General features: G+C 32.4%; 1 protein-coding gene across 2 annotated transcripts in view; it reads left to right on the top strand.

Moving 5' to 3' along the window:
* The first annotated feature begins 8,001 nt into the window (after positions 1-8,001).
* Positions 8,002-21,991, top strand: part of gcl (germ cell-less) — a 40,850-nt gene continuing 26,860 nt past the window's right edge. The window contains exons 1-3 of one of the 2 annotated variants that reach the window (XR_013018473.1): positions 8,002-8,357; positions 18,585-18,708; positions 21,768-21,864. Coding sequence is in view for 1 of the 2 variants with exons in the window: in XM_076471023.1 (XP_076327138.1) it covers positions 8,206-8,357; positions 18,585-18,708; positions 21,768-21,864 (373 nt within the window). In the remaining variant the exon portion in view is untranslated. The remainder of the gene's footprint in view (positions 8,358-18,584; positions 18,709-21,767; positions 21,865-21,991) is intronic. The other variant, XM_076471023.1, reaches the window with a different exon arrangement.

The raw sequence follows: 21,991 nt of genomic DNA, 5'->3' as shown, positions 1-21,991 counted from the left end.
ACATGTCATACAGAACTACCCAGAATAAACTTGTTAACAATATGTTTCAAATTTTGCCTTTTGCGTTTCTTTTTTTGAAGAGTATATTTTACCATAATATAATGTTTAAAGACAACAAGGGTCCTATTGGTTTATCTTGGCTTCCCCATCTTCTAAACCAAACTAAATAAAATTATTTAAAACTAGCTCTCATCATTCATATATATATAAAGCTTTCTTTTAAACTCACTCAAATTTATGGTTTCCGTAACATCGGAATGTAACCCATTGCATAGGCCAACCGCCCTATTTCAAAAATAAAATTGTTTCAGCTAAAATAAATCTATATTTATGTCCCCTAGTTCTATAATTCTTGCCATTAAGTATCAACAATGTTGATGCATCAACATTATCAATTTCTTTTACAATCTTAAACACTTCAATCACATCTCTTCTAACTCTTCTTTTTTTTAAAAAAAAAAGAAAACAATTTTAAGGATCTTAATCTCTCCTCAGATGACAACTTCTTTTCCCAAATACAATTTGGGTAACTCTCCTCTGAACCCACTCCAACAATACAATATCTTTCCTAAGGTAAGGGGCCCAGCAAGGCCAGGTAATTAGGGCACTCGACTCGTAATCTGAGGGTCATGGTTTCGATTCCTAGTCACACCAAACATGGTCGCCCTATCAGCCGTAGGAGCATTATAATTTACGGTCAATCCCACCATTCTTTGGTAAAATAGTAGCCCAAGAGTTGGCAATGGGTGGTGATGACTAACTGCCTTCCCTTTAATCTTAAACCGTTAAATTAGGGACAGCTGACGCAGATAGCTCTCATGTGCCTTTGTGCAAAATCCAAAGAAGTCCAAGATTGAACACGATATCCCAAATGTGTTCTAACCAGTGATCTATACATGAAGTTACAATCTTTCTAGACTTGTATTCAATATTTCTTTAGATACAACGTAAAATCCTATTTGTCCTAGCAACAACACACTGCTTGGATGACTTAACAGATTGGTCAATTATTACGTCAAAATTATTTTTTTCTCTTTGACACTGTTAAGAGTATTCCCATCCAAATTATACTTATAATTCAAATTATGATAACCCTCATGCAGTATCAGCAAATTTTAATAACCTGTTCTGATATGGCCAGGTTTGTTAGGACACTTGTATAATATCAGAACTGCAGATTTAGAATCTCCGTCACACAAAACATGCTCGCCTTTTAAGCCTTGGGGTCATAATAATGAAGAGGTAAATCTCACTGTACGTTTATAAAACAGTAGCCTTTGAGTTGGTGGTAGGTAGGAATTACCAGCTGTGTTCTGTCTAGTCTTACACTACTAAATTAGGGATAACTAGCACGAATAGCACTTCTGTTGTATGTTTGCGTGAAATTTAAAACACAGGTACTAATAATTCTGTTTCGATTTTTCCTAAACATAATGATTGTAATTTATTTTAGTTTCTTGTTAATTCCTCCTGTTTAAGACATTTTTCATACATCCTTCTAAGTATTATTAAATTAAAAAGTGTGTAATAACTGATTTACGTATTTATATTTTACAATAACAAAGAATAATTTTAAAACATGTTCATGTTTATAACACTGGTGCAATCATTCTGGTGTTTTACAAATATTCTTCCACTGTAAAAGCTGTAATTTGTAATAAAGAAATACTTAAAATCAGTTAGTAAACTCAAAATGAAGTTATATCTTTGATTTAGAACAAAACCACATGAGGTTATCAGCTGTGTTCACCGCGAGTGAACGAACCCCGTTGTTGGATATACAGTACTACTTAGGTTAAAAGCTATTATTCAGTACGTTTAGTGAGCTGATATTCAATGATTATTCAGATTTTCATAACAAGTGTTAAAAACTAATTATTCTAAAAGCGATAGTTGTGACAAGTTTCGTTAGGTAACTCTATACGAGTCGTGCGTCATATATGCAGTTTAATTGTTGTACTGGGCTTTCGTAATATTGTTGACGTCATGTTACTTGAAGCTGTTGTTATTTGTTATTAAGCACGAAGTTACAGATAGGGCTATCTGTGCTCCGCCTACCAAGGGTGTCAAAACTCGGTTTCTGGCAGTACAAGTCCACAGACTTGCTGCTGTGCTACTGAGGGTATACTCTAAACTTTCGCATTCAAATTATGATAACTCTCATGCAGTATCAGCAAAATTTAATAACCTGTGTGTAATATCGTTGTCACTAGAAGGCTAGATATTTCTAGATTTTTTTTCACGTGTTATAAATACATGTAGATACAAATAGAAAGTGAAGTAAGCAAGTTAAGTGAGAGCTAATTGAGAGATATAAACTGAGTTATTGGCAGTTTAACAGTGATGGAAAACTTCCAAAGAAATTAAGTCAGAAAATGCCAAATTAGTGAAAATGAAGTTAGACTTATGATTGTTAGTTAAGCCATGATATGCAATATTTCAAATAAGTTTCACAGTTCAACAGGAATAAAGAAGAATAATTTGTCTTGTCAAATAGTGTTCTAAACTAATTGAATTCACCTGTGTTGATGAAAAGAAGACAATTATTTTAACTTACGGAATAACATAAATTAATCTATTACAAATTGTGTGGTAATAAACAGAGTAGAGAAAAATAATTAGTCTTGTCAGTTGTGTTCCAATGTAACTGAACTAGCCTCTGTGGACGTTTAACACAAAAAGAGGATTATTTAAAGCTTTAGATACAAATTTGATAACCAATTTTTGTACGTACGTTTGATTTCTTTGGAATAAGTAATTTAAAAATAAGTGGATTGTGTGCTGTCCATTTATGGTTGACATTCATTGCCAATAAATCACAGACACCTACTCAACTGCTTAGTTAATTAAAACTACTCTTTTAGTTATCGGCGATACCCCTCATTGAAAATTCTCTCAGGTTTATTCTCAACAATAGTTACGTTAAATTCAGTTCAGATCTCTCTAAACAAGCTTAAGGCATCACTATGGGCGACAGTATTGCTGCCATTTTGACCTCTGTTTTTATGTATTTATTTGAATTATCAGCTCTTACTCACTGGAATTTTCAAAATAATTTTGACACATTTTGGTGGTACAGGTATACTGACGATATTTTCGATATATGGTATCATAAACTCCCTTTTGTTTTCGAATTCGTTGAATTATTCAACGATAAGGATCACACTTACTCGTTCTGATAATGTTCAGAAGTTTGTACCCTTTCTTGATACCCTGGTCACTATTGAAAAACAGCGAACAATATTACTACCATATGTTACAAACCATGTGTTAAACCCATTATTTTACAATATAATTCGCATCATTTATCAGCTGTCAAGCAAGGTGTCATTATGGGTCAAGTTAGTAAAAGTGGAAAATTTTGTAACACTATGGAAGATAAGACATACGAAAGGACAAAACTTCAAAAGCTACTTTTGCTCAATGGCTATTCACATACTTACATTGTTAGGACGTTCCAGTTTTAATCACAATATTTTAACAAGTGACGGCAACAAGGAAAGAAACCACAATATCAAAACACTGTTTCATGGATAAGCGAGTAATTACTCATCTTCAGCAAGATTAAAAGATATGGTTTGAATATTCACATAATAAAAACCCAGTAAAAAAGTATAAGATGTATTTACTAGTTTAACCTTCAATAACAACAATCCATACAAATCTAAAAAGTGCTTTCCTAATGGCTTAGAGAAATCCTTCACATTTAGGAACATCTTCTATGAATCGGTACGAAAACAGTATTTAGTCAAATACATTGGTGAATCAGTTATCCAACATATAAATGTTTCAAAAATACGTTCATGATCTTGTAAATATTGACAACAAAGAAGGCACAGCTGAACATTTTATCAACGAAACACTTTAATGGATCCAATTTTGAGAGAGTTTTGACAACTTTCCTGGAAATAAATTTAAAGAATCACTTCTGATTTAATCAAAACGCCATTCCGTTAAAAGATATAAAACATCTGGTACCTATAAAACTATTTTTATATAATGTAAGATTTTTTAAATATTTTATTTATTGTTTGTCTTTCAACATTCAATTTTAAGATTAACGACTTTAATTTATTCAACAACACTTTAGTACGTACCACCATGCACCTTTTTATTATGTTTATGTATTTTTGAATTGTTTTTGGTTACTGTTTTTTAAAATAAATTTTGTGACCTGTGACTTCAAAAATCTTTAGAAAAGTCATAAGCCGAAACATCAGGTAGAATTAAAAAACAACAACAAAATTTATCTGAAGTATGTTGTCTTTACTGAAAATAGTTTACATCGTTCAGTCAGCACTGAAAACTAAAATATAATAAAGAAAATAATTAACAAAGCTGTGAAAAGAATTACAAAAAACAGCGCCTCAGCAGGTTCAAAGTCCGTGGGCTTAAAATGTTAAAAATTAAATTTAGTTACTCATGATGGATACAGCCAAAAACGGTAAGAAGCAAATAATTCCTAGTTTAAAGTAATATACGATTAAAAAACAACAACAAAAAACAATTTTGTTACCAATATTTAGCCCATCATTTGTCTTTATTAGGTTATAATGCAATGCAGGTAAGTGAGTACAGTTAATCAGATTGGATGGACTCTTTTAACAAGATTACAGTCAAGATGTTGAAAGATAGTATAAGTTTTGCAATGTGTGTATGTCGCGGCCTAAAAGATTTAGCCGTTCTCACCTGAGTAAACTCAGTCAGAGAGTTGTAAATTGTAGGGTCTTCATTACAGTGAATAACTTTGATATCAATGGACACCTCCCAGAAACATTTAACAGTCATTATCAAATTTTCTACGAATTAATCCAGGAAATATCCATTAATTATCACTCATAAGTTATTTTACTAAGTAGTGGACCTCATAATTTAGATCTTGTGTTCCCAAACATTTTAGGAAAAGACTCCTACCTTCAGATCATTACTCACATAAATACTGAATATTTTTATAATAGTATGTATTTGCTAAAGGATCCCCTTCCCCAACAAACATACAATACAGGAACTAAAGGATCTTTTAGAACCAGCACTTTAAGTCAACTGGAGCAATCTATATGGATCAGTGGGTAAACTTTAGTACTCTAAGTTAAGTTGTGTCAGGAATAAATATGGGTAACATGGGAGTGCCATGCAAATTTATTGGTAAAAATCATAACCCTAAAACAATGCGTAGTGTATATCTACGTACAGAGTAACAAAACAACAATGTATTTGTTATTCTCTTAATGACTGATTGCGAAATATTGTTGCCTGTAGATGTTATGTTTGATCCACGACTAAGCAAAGACATTCCACAATTTCTGCAGGGATATTTGAAATGGATAAGGTCCAGATTGACTGGTGCATATAAAATGTTATGAAAACTACATGATAAAGCATCACGAGATAGTTTACAACAAGACAGTGAATGAAATTCTGGTGGAGCATAGAGACTGGGCTTGATTGATGTATGTGACTGTAGAGTGACAGCAACTTGATTCTGGTTAAATTAGACTAGTTTATTTTATGATAGCTTAGTCCACTGACTCGGAAAAGAGATTTCCCCAGATTCTTGTGATTTCCTTTTCTGATTAGCTGGCTATTGAGAAAAATTTCCCCAGTTAATAATGTTTTAAGTATATCTTTTTCTGCTAGCAGTAATAGTAGATTCCTTTTTTCTTGAAGGAGTCTGTGTGTTTTTCTTATAACAAAGCCACACCGAGCTATCTGCTAAGCCCACCGAGGGGAATCGAACCCCGGATTTTAGCGTTATGAGTCCGTCGACTTACCGCTGTACTAGAGGGGGGCTAAGACATACTATTGATATTTTATCTGTATTTTAATTTTTACCTTTTCCATGTTTTTGCTGATCACGTGAGTTCAGTTTATTTACAAAACTAAGATATCATAATAAATTAGTGTTTTCTTATCTGTACAAGTGGCTATTCTTTTGTGTATTTTAAATAAGGTATTTATTTTTTAGATCAGTTTCAACACAAGTGTTGTCTGTTTCATTCATACACTACAAATTGCTACACCTATATGTCATTCCACATAATATGTTCTCTACTATATTGTAATTGCAGAGATAAAATACATCTGTGCTAAGTTCATCCTTGAAACGAAGAGTCACGTGAGGAAACTATGTATGATATTACTTGATTTTTCCTCAAGTCATTCTACACTTGAAGCAGCTGTAAGTTACTAGATATATAATAAAGTTTGCTTTAGAGACTTCAAAGTTTATAAGATCAGGATACAAAATTGCTTTGATTAAAACACTGACACAGAGTACACAAATGATTTATTAGTGATTTGTAGATTACACAAGTGATTTTAAATGCGTTGTTATACTTTTTTACACATACTGACTATTTACCTAAAAGCGATATTTAAAGTGTAAGTTGAAGTTACACTATAATTAGTGTATTTTTCTCATATCAGAGCCACATCAGGCTATCCGCTGTGTCCATCGAGGAGATTCGAACCTCTGGTTTTAGCGTTGTAAATCCGAAGATCTATAGTTAGTGTAACAAAATGTTGGTCCGCCTGCTACCCGGTCTACCAACTCTGGCGCTTAAGAAGAGTACACAGACATATGGCCCGGTATGGCCAGGTGGTTAAGGCACTCGACCCGTAATACGAGGGTCGAGGGTTCGAATTCACGTCACACAAAACATGCTCGCCCTTTCAGCCGTGGGGGGCGTTATAATTTGACGGTCAATCTCACTATTCGTTGGTAAAAGAGTAGCCCAAGAGTTGGCGCTGGGTAGTGATGACTAGCTGCATTCCCTCTTGTCTTACATTTCTAAATTCGGGACGACTAGCGCAGATAGCCTTTGTGTAGCTTTGCGCGAAATTCAAACCAAACACAAACATATGATCAGAAGATTGAAAATGATGGTAAGTTTAAGACTAAAAATATGTCAAAGCTTCTTCTGCGAGTTCTTGCTCTCGCTGTAGTAAATTATTTATTTTCAATTATCTAAACTGTTCTCACGATTCGATAGTAACTCTGATACACACGACAGTTGTAGAGCCATATACTAGGTAATGTAAGATACAATATTATCCATACAACGATCCCAAGAAACATCATGTAGCCTCGAGAATTTTAAATATTTCAGAAGTAAAAAAAAATAATCGGTAATCAAAATGATAATACGTCTGATTTAGTGACAATAATATCTTTTGTTTTTGCTTATTAAGAGGAATATTCATTTATTAGCATAGAGAGATTCAACATCAAAGCTGGCTATGACTGTTATGCAGCCTTTCTATAACTAAAGTTGATTTAGTACACGTCATCAAGTGGATTCATTCATATACATGTATAACAAAACCGAATTTTAGAAAAAAAAATTTAAAATGGCATAATATTAAGTATATACTGCAGCAGAGTAACTTATATGGTACTGGTACTTACATGCCATAACATCATATATTAAATTTAGTAAATGACATGGATCGCATGCAAAGTAGTTTTCGGTGTGTGTAGACCTAGAAATATAAATGCCATAAATGTGAATCCAAAGGCTTATTGTTCGCATATCTTTGGCAAATACTTTGCTCTACATTTTGCATTACTCAAGAGAAGTAGCGGGTGCTATTGTTTAGCCCCTTTTAGTAAAGCCTATGAGTTCAAAAGTAGGAATGACTAACTGTAAATAAATTTTGTATAGCTTTGTGAGGAATTTTGGAAAAATAGCTCTTCTTGGACATTGATTAATATGAACAGTATTAAAAAGCAATATTAATATTTGCCAATGATATTTTACCATACTGCAAAACTTTACTATTTATCTGTGGAACTATGATAAAAGAAATTCATATTTAGTTCTTTCACTAGATAACTAATCAGTTAGTACAAAATAAATGAATTATTAATTTCAAATAAAAACTTAAATTAAAAAATATTAAAAATTAAATCTTGTGTTTGAAATGTTCATGAAAACGCCTTTGCAACAGACAAAAATAATTGTTTATTAGAGTTACTTTAATTATAAATTTAAATACAAATTGTATTTTAGCTGACAAAGTTATAGTTCGGGAACTGTTATTGCATCGTTATTCGGTATTGGTCTGGTCTAATTTGAGGAAGTGCAATGTGATTATGACGTTTACTTATAAACAAATTTGTAAATAGTACTGTGATTTGGAGACGCAATGAGTGCCAACGAATTTACGTAACAAAGTAACTTGTTTTATTTTGATAACGTAAGCATGGGAAATTCGCTAAGTTATATTTTGGACAATAGTTCAAGTTGGATGGGTTTGAAATTGAATCAACGTTGGAAGAGAAAACGGGTGGAGTCTTCCAGTAGTTTGTCAGATTCAGACGATGAATATGATAAAACCATGCACACGCCCAAAAGGTATGCGATATAAATTTATGATTATTTGTTGCTTCGACAGTGACCCTTGCTGTAAGTATAATTTATCTCTAACTTAATATTCGGGAAATTTGAAAGTGAAGAAAGTATCACGCAGTGTCTCTACCATTTATTGTGGGGTTCAACATTTACAGTAATACAACACTGTAGTACAGTGGCCTTATCTTGATTATAGCCGAAACCGAAACGTTCCTCCTGTTTTAAAGTATTTGGGGTTTTGAAGTTAAGCAAAAATTCTTTGATTGTATAGAGGGCTCAGCACGTTTTATTCAAACAATTTTGGATATGTAGATAAATAAGGAATAGGACACTGATATAAAGTCACGATTAAATAGAATGTATCAGAACTACTTGATTTTGACATTGCTTAGCGTTTCTTTGGTAGTTTGGTGTTTTCAAAATTGACCACTTTTGGGAATGATATGTAACAAACCATCCTGTAACACGTTTTTCATACACCAATATTGTAAAGATGTTATTCTGTATAAAGATGCTGTGCTGTATATGGATTTCTTTACCATCTGACTGTTTAAACAGTCACTTGTAAACCATAATTCATGTACTTTAAATGGATTATTTGAAAGCATGCAGAAAGGAATGGTGTATTAAGGACATAACAGTCTTACAATAAAGCCTTTTGCAGTGGAAACTACATTATAGTACTATTGTTTAGGTGCATGGTTGTCAGATAAAGTACATTCTAGTATGGACTGTAACAATTTAGTGTTGCTCCAAAATTATTTTAACATAATGTTTGTGTGTATTTTCTTATAACAAAGCCATACTGAGCTATCTGTTATGTCTACCAAGGGGAATAAAACCCCTGGTTTTGGCATTTTAAATGTGAAGAGTTACCACTGTCCCACTGGGGGACTTAATGTATTCAAACTCTGTACTCTGGTGTTATGTGTTGCATGATGGAATCAATATAATTTAATTTATATTTTCAAATTAAGTCTTCATAAATCATGCACAAATTATTTAAGTTTGCAATATAAAGGTCTATTTTTAATGTTAATTTTTGTCATTCTACATTGTTAAGAATTAGTAATTGCTTTAACATAAAAGTGGTTGGAGTTTGCTTATCTGGCAATTACTATTTCTTATACTATGGCATTAAGACCCAATTCCATGTAAATTCTGGTAATTTATGGAATGGTCAATGTTTTTATATACTTCTGAAAGTAATAACATTTGACTTGAAGGTTGGAGTATGATTTTATGTTTAATACCTGGTTTGTTAAGAAAACAAAACAATAATGAATTATGTAAAACCCAGCTGAAAGAATCATTTAAATAGTTAAGTTTATTTAGAAAAAACTTTATACAAAAGACTCTGAATTATTATGTGCAAAGATATGAAAACTTCAGATGAATCTAAACTTAGGTAAGCAGTGCAGTGCAAAGTTTTGAAATAGTCTGAGACTTATCAGTCTTAATATTTTTATATTATTCTATTTCATGCTGAAGTTTTAGCCCAATTGTTAAAGTCACCCATCATTTATGATACAAATATTGAAAACATCCCACATTTCACCATTAAGAAGAGAAGTCTGTAAGTATAAAGCAGTTTCTCAACATCCATTCCAGGGACAAGTGATGGTTATTTAAAAATACCTTGCTGGTTCATGGAATTTCACTGAAACAAAAATTGTTAGAACAGTTAAATGTAAGTTATAAAACTTTTATATTGTACATATATTTTAGCAGTCTGAAATAGGTTAGGGAGGCAGTGAACTAATCCCTGGTATTGAAAAAATTTGAGAAACACTGTTTTAAAGTAATTTTAAGCCCTTGAGTCTAGTTGAGAGAGTATTCCCTGAGCTTGGGAAGGATATTTATGAAAACGTAACATGACAAATCAACAAGAAGTAGTAGTTGTACTGTACTTGAGAGGCACATGCTTTGACATCAGTTGTAAATATTTTGTGTAAGAATATTAATTTTAATGTAATAGTATGCATTATGTTAGACACCACAAGTAATAGATTTGTAAAACTTGTTTTTTTTTTGTTCAGTTACTATTTCTTGAAAGTTATTAAATTTTGAAATAAGATTTCCAGACTGTGTAATTTTGCTGATTGTTTTATCTCTTAAAACTGCATTTGATAAACTTATTGATAAAAGTAGTTAAAATGTTTTGCATTAAGTTTATAGAGTTGAAAGTCATTTTACTTTTGTTTTATTGTTTATATTATTTATCTGTAATTAGATTATGACTTTGTACATTTATTCTTGTTATAGTATAATGTAATCTAAGGGCTGCAAAGGAACATTTTGATCCTAAAGGCTCTCTTTGTGCATCAACTCTTGGAAAAAGTAAAAATTAAAAACCTATCTTTTAGTTTTCAGGAAGTCATTGTTTCTCTTCTTCAATTGCTATCAAGTGCTGGCCTCTATTACTACTGACAGCAGCTTATTCTGTTAGAAGAATAAAATTATCTTAACTGAAGAGTAGCTTGTCTTTTCTCTGCTTTAAACGTGTGTCCTCTTATCTTTGAAACATATTACAAATAAACAAGAGGCCTTTGACCTGTTAATCCACCTGGATAATTTTATAAGCTCTAAGGATATCACCTCATAACCTTTTGCCAAAGAAAAACCTATCCCTGTAGTGTAATCTTATACTAACCTTCCTCTGAACCCTTTCGAGTACTTGAAAATATTTTGTTAGATAAAGAGATCAAAACTGTACACAATATTTCAAGTGAGGCCTAACAAGTGATTTGCATAGATATAACTACCTTTTTTCTTTGAGTTATTGATGTGTCTATAAATACAGTCTAAAATTCTGGGATGGATTTAAGCTTAATACCTAGTTAACTAAAAAAAAAAAAAATGGTTAGGCATACTCTATTCATACAAATATTATATATCAATAAAAAGCAAATAGGGGACTAGCTTAAAGATGGGCCTGGTCATGTGACTGTTAATGTGTGATCAAAATATGATAATATATTTGCATTACCTTACACAAATTATAATTCAAGGCCATTTGCCAAATATTTACAGTTACAACAGAAAGTGTTCGTATCTCTGCGTCCAGAGTGGTTTTTGCTCATAACTTAAAAGTATCATGAGTAGGCTAATAGAAGTATAATATATTATAAATATTATACTAACACACATCTGCATAAATTTTATGTAAATTAAATGACAAATAAACTGTTTATGAACAACCAAAAATAGGAGGATCAGAAAGTGTTCGTACAGTTCAGAATGTGTGAAAAATCTGATATTCCCGTAAAAATTTTGTTTAGTTTAGCGAATAAACTGCATTATACCATTCCAGAACTAGACACTGGCTTCATAATTATTGGAATTTAGCCAGCATAAAATGTACTTCCGGCAATTTGGCACCGTCTCTGTCATTGTCTGCTTGGTCATCATGGTGAACAGGAAACAACTGTCCAGTGATTTAAAAAACTGAATTATTATAAAATACAAGTCTTGTGTGTCTCTTTCCAATATTTCTACACAACTTAATGTGCCAAAATCTACTGTTCAAAGCATAATTGCCAAGTTTAAGCTTACAGGATCAACTACTAACCTTCCTCATTCCAGATGCCCCACCAAAATTCCAGGGAGAACCAAGAGGAAGGTTCTCAGAGAAGTTAGTAGGAACCCTCATTTAACACGTAATGACATACAGAAACAGAAGGGAAACTGGGCTTGAGGTAAGCACCTCTACAGTTATGAACATGTTACGCTCTTCTGGGTTCAAAGCATGCCGTCCTTGTCAAACTCCATATTTAAAACCTGTTCATTTAGAAGCATGATTGAGATATGCAAGAAAACATGTAGATAAACCCTTTACCTATTGGAAGAGTATTCTTTGGTCAGATGAGACTAAAATCAAGTTTTTCGGCCACAATGATGTTCGCTATATTTTCTGTAAGAAGGGGGAACGCACGCATCTTCCAAAGAACACCATCCCTACAGTTAAACATGGAGGTGGCTTGATCATGCTATGAGGTTCTTTCAGCTTTTCTGGTGTAGGCAGCCTTCACCACGTCAACGTAACTATGAAAAAAGAAGAGTACTTTGATATATTAGGCACTTATATCAAGAATGATCCTTGAAACTTGAGTATTGGGCATCGTTGGATCTTCTACCCGACAATGACCCTAAGCACACATCGAGTATGTGCAATCCTGGTTGCAGAGGAACCATATAAGCGTTCTGGAGCGGCCATTGCAGTCACTCGATCTCAACCCAATTGAAAACGTTTGGCATGAGTTGAAGACCAGGATTCATCAGCATCATCTGAAAAACTTGCAAGAGTTGGAGGCCTTCTGTAAAGAAGAATGGAAGAAAATACCAGTTGAGTACTGTCAAACAATCACAGAGGGCTATGAGGAGATATTGCACCAAGTAATTCACCTGAAAGGCTACACAACTGGCCATTAAAGTAGATGCACAAACACTTTCTGCCCCTCCTATGTTTGGTTATTTGTTTATAAACAGTTTATGTGTTGTTCAATTTACATAAAAAACTTATGTAGATGTGTGTTAATATAATATTTATAATATACTATATTTTTATTATCCTAATCATAATACTTTTTAAGTTATGAGGAAAAACTACTCACAACTCGGGTACAAACACTTTCTGACATAACTGTACCAATTGGTTTGAGACATTTGATATAATGAAATTGAATTAACTTTACTTGAACTAGATTTGCTAAATGATGAGATTCAATCAAGATATTGCTTACAGAATAATATTAGATCTCTCACTGGTATAATTGATGTAAAATGAAATAGAGAGACTGGATAAAAAAGTGTGAAAGAAAGCACACAAGTTTTATTTTTGTAGTGAAGTAAGAACATTTTGTGTACTTGCTGTTTATTTATGTGGAACAATCAATTTTACTGGCTCTTCTCTGCACAAATTGAAACTGTGCACTAGATTGTTTAAATACAACATTCTTTAGTTTGTGAGAAACCTTACATTTACCCATGTGACTGGTCATACTTGTTACAACACAGGTGGGGCCATAATCTCTAGATATAACATGAAGAATGGTTGTAGGACACTACTGAAGACACACTTGTACAGCATGTCATATATCAAGTAATGTTCTCTCCATGTGTTAACAGGCATTATCCAAAGAAGTAACAAAATTATCTTCAAACAAGATTATCTTAATGGTGTTCTAAGCCATTTGTCATGTGAAATCTGCACATGTTCAAAACAAAGAGTTAATTCAGAATAAGTATTGTAATACTACAAGAAGGTGTAAACTTATGGTATATTAATATACGTCCATTACTCATTATGCTCATCACAGCTAGAACTATTCAATAGTAAATGTCATCAAAAAAACTTTGCTAATTTAGTATTTGTGTACTGATAAATATCATTAACAAGCATAAAGAGCAAAAGTACAAGCACTGACCCTTGTTTTGTTTGGACTTCAACAGTGAAAACCTTTATCTTTCTGACACCCAACAATCCTATAATCCAATTAATTGGTATTTTTGTAACTGTTACAGATGTAATTTTATTATCTAATCTCTCATGTTGTACAATCTCTCAAACATTTTAGAACATTTAATTACACTTAAAGTATACACACTTTTCCTTGTCTATATAAGTAACATCCTCACATCTTTTCAGCTGAAAAGATTTTGGGGAGGATATTAGCAATGTTGTGTCTTATCTGTTTTTCTACCTTCTGTGCAAAGAGTATTATTGATTCTGGTGTTAAAAGCTCAAATTCACCATTTCAATAAGCAAAGTTACAAAATAACTTAGAGTTGTAAACATTAGATTTTTAATTAAATTACACAAATTACTTCCCTTGGTGCTGAGAAAGAACCCTGTTGATTTAGTGGTTAAAAGTTCAAAACTCAAGGTCAAGATTTCAAATGTGGAAATATAGTTTCTCTTTGAAAAAAATAATTGTCACAAAGTATAGAAACACCATATTTATAAAAGCACCAAGTCAAAAGAAATCAAAACTCCACAAGATATATAAACACTGTCTTATTATAATGGAGTTTATGATATATACATCCAAAACACAGATCTTGGAAACTACCACACTTATCATCACCAGTCATAACTGGGTAATATTTTATAACCAGGCATTATTTTTATAGCTGATCAATAAAGAAAATGACTGAAATCTCCACAAAAGTGTTATATTTAGATTTAACTAATAAGAATTACAAAGAAAAAGGAAAAAAAAATACTAAAAAGGGTAAGTTTCAAATATAAAACAAACAAAAAACAAAATAAGAAAAATTATTTGTTTCCACTTAGTGAAAATATGAGTGTTGTAAGAGAAAAGCAAGGCACTTTTATTGATAACTGCATCTACAAAGAAATGCTTCAACAAAATCTACTATGTGGTGTAATACTGTGATGATAGCTGATTTTTAAACAAAAATCACAATAAAATTCTTTTTCTCATGGATGGTGAGCATTATTGAATGTCAAGTGTTTGTATATTGCTGCATAATTGTCGGACAATCTCGGAAGAGACCACAGATCTAATAGAAATCCTAAGGAACTAGCAGTTATACTTACTCAGATGGCAAGTAATTCTGTTAGTATACACAAAGCTGCAAATGGGTTTTCTGTGCTTACTACCCCTAATTTTGAATGGCTGGACAAGAGGGAAGGCAGCTAGCTAGTATTTATAAAAGCAATAAAGCAAAAGAAACAAAACTGTCTTATCTAATATTTTATGTTCTACCATATTGCAAACTTTTAGAACTTTTACATATACTAAGTGTATGCTATTTCCCTTATCTGGATAAGTAACATCCCCATAAATAGGTAACAGATTCCTAAAGCAAGATGAATCCATGTTGACTTTCAGTTGTAATATATTTCATTAAATGATTTTTTTAAAACTTGTTTTATCAGTTTTGTAGAATTGTTTTTACTACAACAAGTATTTTATATTTTGATCAGGTTTCTGATATACCTGAGGATGCTAGTATTAAGGTAGTTGTTTCTGTTCTTGACTTTTAGCATCTTTTCCCCTCTCTTGATATTTGTGTTACTTTTGATGTTTTCAGAATACAGCAGGATGTAAGCATTTTTCATGTTCTTCATGTGGTTGGTCTTTTAGTAGGATCATCTGCTACAACAAATCATTCCCAACAAATTCTTCTTGGGTGTGGAATATCTTTCACAAGATCTTTTTTCTTGTCTGATCACCAGTTTTCACTCCATCATGCTATGATTTTTCCTTCTTCTAAGAGTTTCTTTTTCATCACAGCTATTAGCTATTCTTATTGACCTGGCATTTTTAATCAGGATTAGTTTTCTAGTTAAAAAATGCTTTCTTCATTGTCTACAACTCTCACAGATTTAGTTTGTTATCAACAGGCTTCTTTATTGTATTTTTCTTTTTTGAAGGAATTTCACCTGATTTAGGTTCATGTTTAGGAGAATCATGCCAGAAGATGCTGATTTAGGTTCTAGATTCATTTTTTTTTATGGTTGTCATCTCCCTTTTAGAAGTTGAACAGGCAGTGATTGTCCCCCAAACTTGCCTTTTTTTTTTTTGATATTTTACAGTTTTCAGTTTTCTACTCCTTTCTTTTGCACCTTTTTGGTTGCCAAGCAAAGAAGCAAGTTTGATTGTTCGTTTTGAATTGCTAAATGATTTTCTTTAGTTCCTGATGTATCATAAATTCAAACTGTAGAGGATTGTCTATGATCTTTTTCTCGTCTGTGAGACTCTTGGCTTTAAGACATTCATCATTTCCCTTTTCCTTTTGCCTACATTGTCATTGTCTTCTTCTTTCTCTTCTCCCAGTATTTTTTCTACTTTTTTCTGATCCTGTGCCTACAAGTTTTGGATCAGAAACAGTGGACTTTTTTACAAACTGTTGAAATCATTCAGCAGTCTTTTTCCACATTTTCACTCCCACATATTTTTAAAAATTTTGTGTTGACTTTGAAGATTTTTTATTTTCAAATGTTATGAACATTTCATTGGAAAGATGGATATCCAGGATGCTTATCTTCATATCCTGATCAATCATCCAACTTACTGCTTTCTGTGTTTTTACCATTGTGAGGAAGATTGTGAATCATTTGCCTCTCTTTTTATTCTAACATTTTAAGCCTTGACATCAACTTCCTATTTTATACAAACAATTGACTTGGTCTGTTTACTCAGTCTCTAGCATACACTGAATTAGATACATCTTTTAAGTGAATCATTCACAAAGCTGAATCTCAGTTAGTGCTACTCGTTATTTGATCAATCTGGGATTTTGAATCATTATAGCTCAGAAGATTCCTCAGTTGCTTCTTATGGCACTTCAAGCCTTGGTGTTTTATGCGTGTGCTTACTTTAGCTGTATTTATATTGCTAAAGACTTCTTATATGATTTTATTTCACTAAGTTATTCACTTGCATTATGCTTATATGTACAACCTTTAATGAGATCTGGCTTCTCAGTGGAATTGGACTACAGATTCATTATTAAAGAATAGGTTATACAATTTGCAATTTTTTTTTTATTTGAAGAGGATAAAGTTTTGAGCTAGATCAAAACCTTTCCTCTTGAAATAATAGTGTATTCTTTAAATTTGATAATTTTGTTGCCTATTTGGTTAACACATATACATAAATGTGTGTATTCTGAGTTTCTTCTACTTTGGTTGAATTCAGAGTTTACAACTTCTAGTGCACCCCCATTTTCCAAAAGGGAAATGCACTTTTATGAAAATTGTGGCCATCTCAGTGATCTTGCTTCTTCAACTCATTGGAAATGTTCACAGTGGCTTTTTAAGAGTTTCTTCCCCTTTATGAATCATGATACTGTGTTGGCTCATACATGGTGACATAATCATTCAGGACAATATTCATTCTCACAACCTTTGTTTTGCTTTGTTGCTCTTTTTTCTTGTTATTTGGAACTGATCCTGTTACCACCATGAAAACTTCCAACTCCAGCCCTGGACATCTGTTTTTACACAATGTCTATAGCTGCATGAATAGATGTTATTCTGTCTTTTGTCAGTGAAGTTGAATTCTCTTTCAGAGTGACTCAAATGTTAGCCCATTCTAGACAACATTGTGGTAGAGTCTGTAACATGTAAACTCATTAACTTAACAAAAATTTTCATAATCTCTCTCTTTCTCATGTGACAATTGACCATGTGTAGATGTATTCCTCTAGTCAAAATCCAAGACAAATAATATTGACCCTGAGGGTATCTTTTCCAACATCTATGTATGTGTACTTACATAATATTTTGAGGTATAAGAAACAAGTACAAGACAACACTGTGTTCTGAACCAACATATGGAAATACATCTAAGAATGTGCTTTACAACCTAAGTATATTCTATATTTATATTGCCCTGCTCCTCTATATTTTTAAATAAAGAATGTCTAAAATGAAAGGTACTCTAACAAGAAAAGTGCTTTATATTCTGAGTTTCGGCATTTCTGGTATCCTCCATATTTTTGAAGATGAATACAGTCCAATGTGTATGACTTTGGATCTGGATTCTGTTCAAGCACTCTAAGTTATAGTATAGGTAAGTTACTTGTTCCTGTCCTGGAGCTGGTTTTCTTTTGTTATGACCTTCTTTAGTTCTCTCTTCCATCTTAGCGTGGGTATTCTAGCTTACAGTAGTACAGAAGTAAGTCCACATTATTTGAATTTGATATTTTCTGAATCAAAGTGAATTTGAAATGGACCTTTACCTCTGAAAAATATTCTCACTCACCTGTCTACAACCAGGTGCTAAATATTATTTATCATGGCTGCAAAGGAATAAATCTGGCCTCTGGCAGTAGAGTAAGGCTTATACAATTTTTTCTTGGTACTGTCACAGTTAGTCACATGGAAGATAGGAGAGTTAATGCATCAATAACTAAAAGCTATATGGTTTTTGACAGAATGGAAGTGACTGAACAACTATTTCCTAAAGTAATAACCTGTTTCAAATTGATTTTAACTCTAAAAATATAGAAAATATAGGCTATGAATGTTACTTGTTGTACTTGGTCATACTAACTTATTCATATCTATTTTCTTACAATTTGTAGATTGTCATTTTGTGTACATTTTATAGTTTTTCATTGTTCAAACTTTCATAACTAATATAAATCACCAATATGGAGCTTGTGTAAATATTCCTTTCACAGACTACTTGTAATGTACTTACATTAGAGAAAATATTCATACAGGAGGAATTTATGATCATTAATTTTTTACAGAAGAAAACTTATGACTACATCACAGTACATCTACAAAACTTTGTTTCAAGAAGGCCTTAATAGTGATGTAACTATAATGGCATTGGGGAGAGAATGGAAACTTCATAAGGTGTATCTCTGCCAGGTAAGCTTGCATGTTTGTGGTGATAGACAATATATTTTTTATATAAGTGTAGATACATATAATAATCAGAAAGTTAGCTTTTTAAAACTCAGGCCACCAGAAACATATACAAATGCACAAAACCAACAGCAACAGAATACTTACAAAGGATTAAAAATTGTCCACCATTTGGCATATTACTACCATATCTATTATCGTTTTGGCCGTTCACCAAATTTACTTAAATATGAGATAAATATTGAAAAATGAAGTAGGCTTGATATGAGACAGCCTTGTCTGTTTTGTTGCAGGATTTATCTCGCTTACTGACAGACAATTGATCAGTTGAGAAACACCTTTGTAAGTCAAAGGTGTTGGACTTCCTTATCAAATGCACAAACTTGTTAAAGTACAGTGGCAAATGATTTAAAATGCTCAGCATAAAGAAAGCCTTCATATCTTTTGCTGACAACCTTAATGATTTGTGTTTTTAGCCTGTTTACTTAGAACAACATAGACCTTTTTTCTTTCAATGGGATTTTTTATGTGTGAAATAATTCAGATGGAACTTAAGTTGACAAATGTAGATATGATTTATTGAAAATTGAAGGGAGCAGATAAGGTATAAAAATAATTCTCAAGAATGTTTTTAATAATGAAGGGCTTTTTATTACAAATGTCTCAAATGTCACCAATTCTATATTTATTTTGATTCTTATAACCTGTTATCATTTTGTGCTGATCCATAATATTCTTTTAATCTATTTAGAAACATAATGTATCGATCTTATCACATTCATTCTACAGATTGTTGTTTAATACAAATTAAGTAAAAAAAGTTTGCTATTAAAAAAAGCAATAGAACATCAGTATGAAGTTCCATTTGATGAACAGGTGTCTTAGGTTCTGATGTTCTGGTTAGGTGATAATCTTTGAAGTAGATGGTTTTAGTTTCTTTGCTGCTGTGGCATCTTCTGAAGGCAATATCAGATTTATCCAGTGATTAGAGCTACCCAAATGGTCAATCTCATTCAAACTTAAGGGAGTTTGTAACCTCGAGGATTCTCTTGACCTACTACTTGAGAACACAGCTTTTAACATTGTTGCATGACGTACAGAATTATAGCCATACATTTCTATGGATGGACCAGGTGTTATCTCAAGAGAATGACAAATTACAAAATCAGCTTGAACAAAACTAGTTGTTAAACCCAATGCTACGCTTACATATAATCAAATTGTACTTCATATTGTAATCATTAAGGCTATTACTTAATCTGCTGGCTGAGTTGTACAGTGTATTTTATACACTTCTTTCTTAGGTACTGTTGGTGATTGTGGTGAATCTAATGTGTTGAATGCCTTGAGCAATTTCTGACATATAAAGTCATGTTTCCATTTTTTCTGTGCTCTCCTTCTCTGTTGTTAATCTGACTTCTAACTGTCCCTTCTGTCTTTTCATACATGCCATACAGCTCCTACTATTTAAACTTAGAAATGACTTAAAGGCCATATAACTTTAGTTTTACTTAAGAATTCCAATTCAAGAGTTTTGGATTTTAAGATACGTTGAATCTAGCTACTTATAACGTCAATGCCAATCCGTTTGTAACTGAGAATCTTTCTAGTGACTGATTGGTGAGCACAAAAAATGTAAAAACCTTAAAACTTGAATGATGAATTTTGTTCATTGTTCAAAAGACCAGCCCGCTTTACACGAAACACTAGAATGAACATTACTGGTTTAATTGGTAATAAATCTAATCTAATCTAGGGCAGAAGTGGGCAGTAATCTTTTTGAAACCATAATTGTTTGTGCAATCTGCTGGAATTAATTTCATGATTTCCAAGTAGTTATTATCATAACTTTTAGAGAATTTTAATATTCTTATTTTTTTCCCCTTCAGTACCAGAGGTACCCAAGTGAAGTATTGTTTAATAAAGAGCCTCAAAGCTCTTTCTTTTGAACATTTGATGATAGAATGGTATGTACAGAGACTGATGGGTGGTGAATTAGTCTCAATACTATGTCATTTGTCTATTCTCACTGATGTCATCTCGACAAACTTTAGAAGCTCATGGTGAGTAAAAAGTGTCCGGTTGAAATACCTTGACCATTTCTGAGCAGATGTTTTCATTGCAGTTTGTGCTTTGACATTTTTGTTGATAACAGCAATGAGAGTATTACTTACATATTCAGTAAACTGAGTTCTTAAAAAGCTGAAGGGTGTTATCAATGATGTCAGTGTGTACATCATGACAATGCCTGTTCTTGAGCAAAATCTCAGAATCATTACTTGTGGCTGACCTATCTTGCAGATTCACTTTATCCCATTCCTTATCTCTGGCTCTGGTAATGGAAATAGATCTAAGAGGCAGATCAAGTCTAGCTGGGCTTGATTTTTTTGGCCTTTTTGTACTACTGGTTCCTACTTGGGACAATGATCCCCTTTAATCAGCTCATTGAGAAGCACTGGAACTGGGTCTTGATGATTGTTATGAGTCATTTTCATCACTTAAGTTTCTTCAAAAATCAAATTCAGAATCGGAATCACCATCGTCATTACTTTCTTCTTCATGAAACTAATTGAACTTGTTTGCTCAGCAGTAAAATGTTTCGGTGGCTTCTTTCCACTCATCATCTTTGTTTTACAGTTGATGTAAACAAATTGATAGACTTCACAAGCAAGACCTGAAAAAAAAAATGGTCTCAAACACATCTTTTTTATCTGGAATTTTTTGAGAACAAACAACAGTGCTTCATAGAACTTCCAATCTGTTTATATAAGGTGGATAATAACTTTGTTTGGTTTAGTTTTCAACCAAAGAGACATAAATGTTATTAGATGCTGTCACCTTCAGATGCATAAATTGGGATTTCAGCTGAGTGCTCATGGCATCTGCTCAGGTTTATGGAGTTCTAAATATATCCTTCACAATCTAAAACATGATTTTGTTTTGTTAAACATTTATTAAATGTTAATCTAAACAAAATATTATCATTATTTATATGTAACATTTAATGCACTTGAATTTTGAGATGTGTATTATTTTATGAAACACTGATGCATATATTTCAGTCTCCCTATTTCTCCAGTATGTTTGGTGGTTCATGGAGAGAAGCTGAGGAAGGAATTATTAGTGTTGGCATTGAAGATCCTAATATTACCATTGATGGTAAGTGAGAGTATTATTCATTTTGCTTTAGTTTTGAATTATGAAAAGACTTGTACAATTAGTAATAATATTAAAAACCTCTACTCCCTTTATTATGTATAATTTCTTTCTTGGAAAACAAATTACA

Source organism: Tachypleus tridentatus, chromosome 12 (genome assembly GCF_004210375.1).
Source record: "Tachypleus tridentatus isolate NWPU-2018 chromosome 12, ASM421037v1, whole genome shotgun sequence".
NCBI lineage: Eukaryota > Metazoa > Arthropoda > Merostomata > Xiphosura > Limulidae > Tachypleus > Tachypleus tridentatus.
Note: the sequence above shows the minus strand (reverse complement) of the source record. Positions and strands in the feature narration are given on the sequence as shown.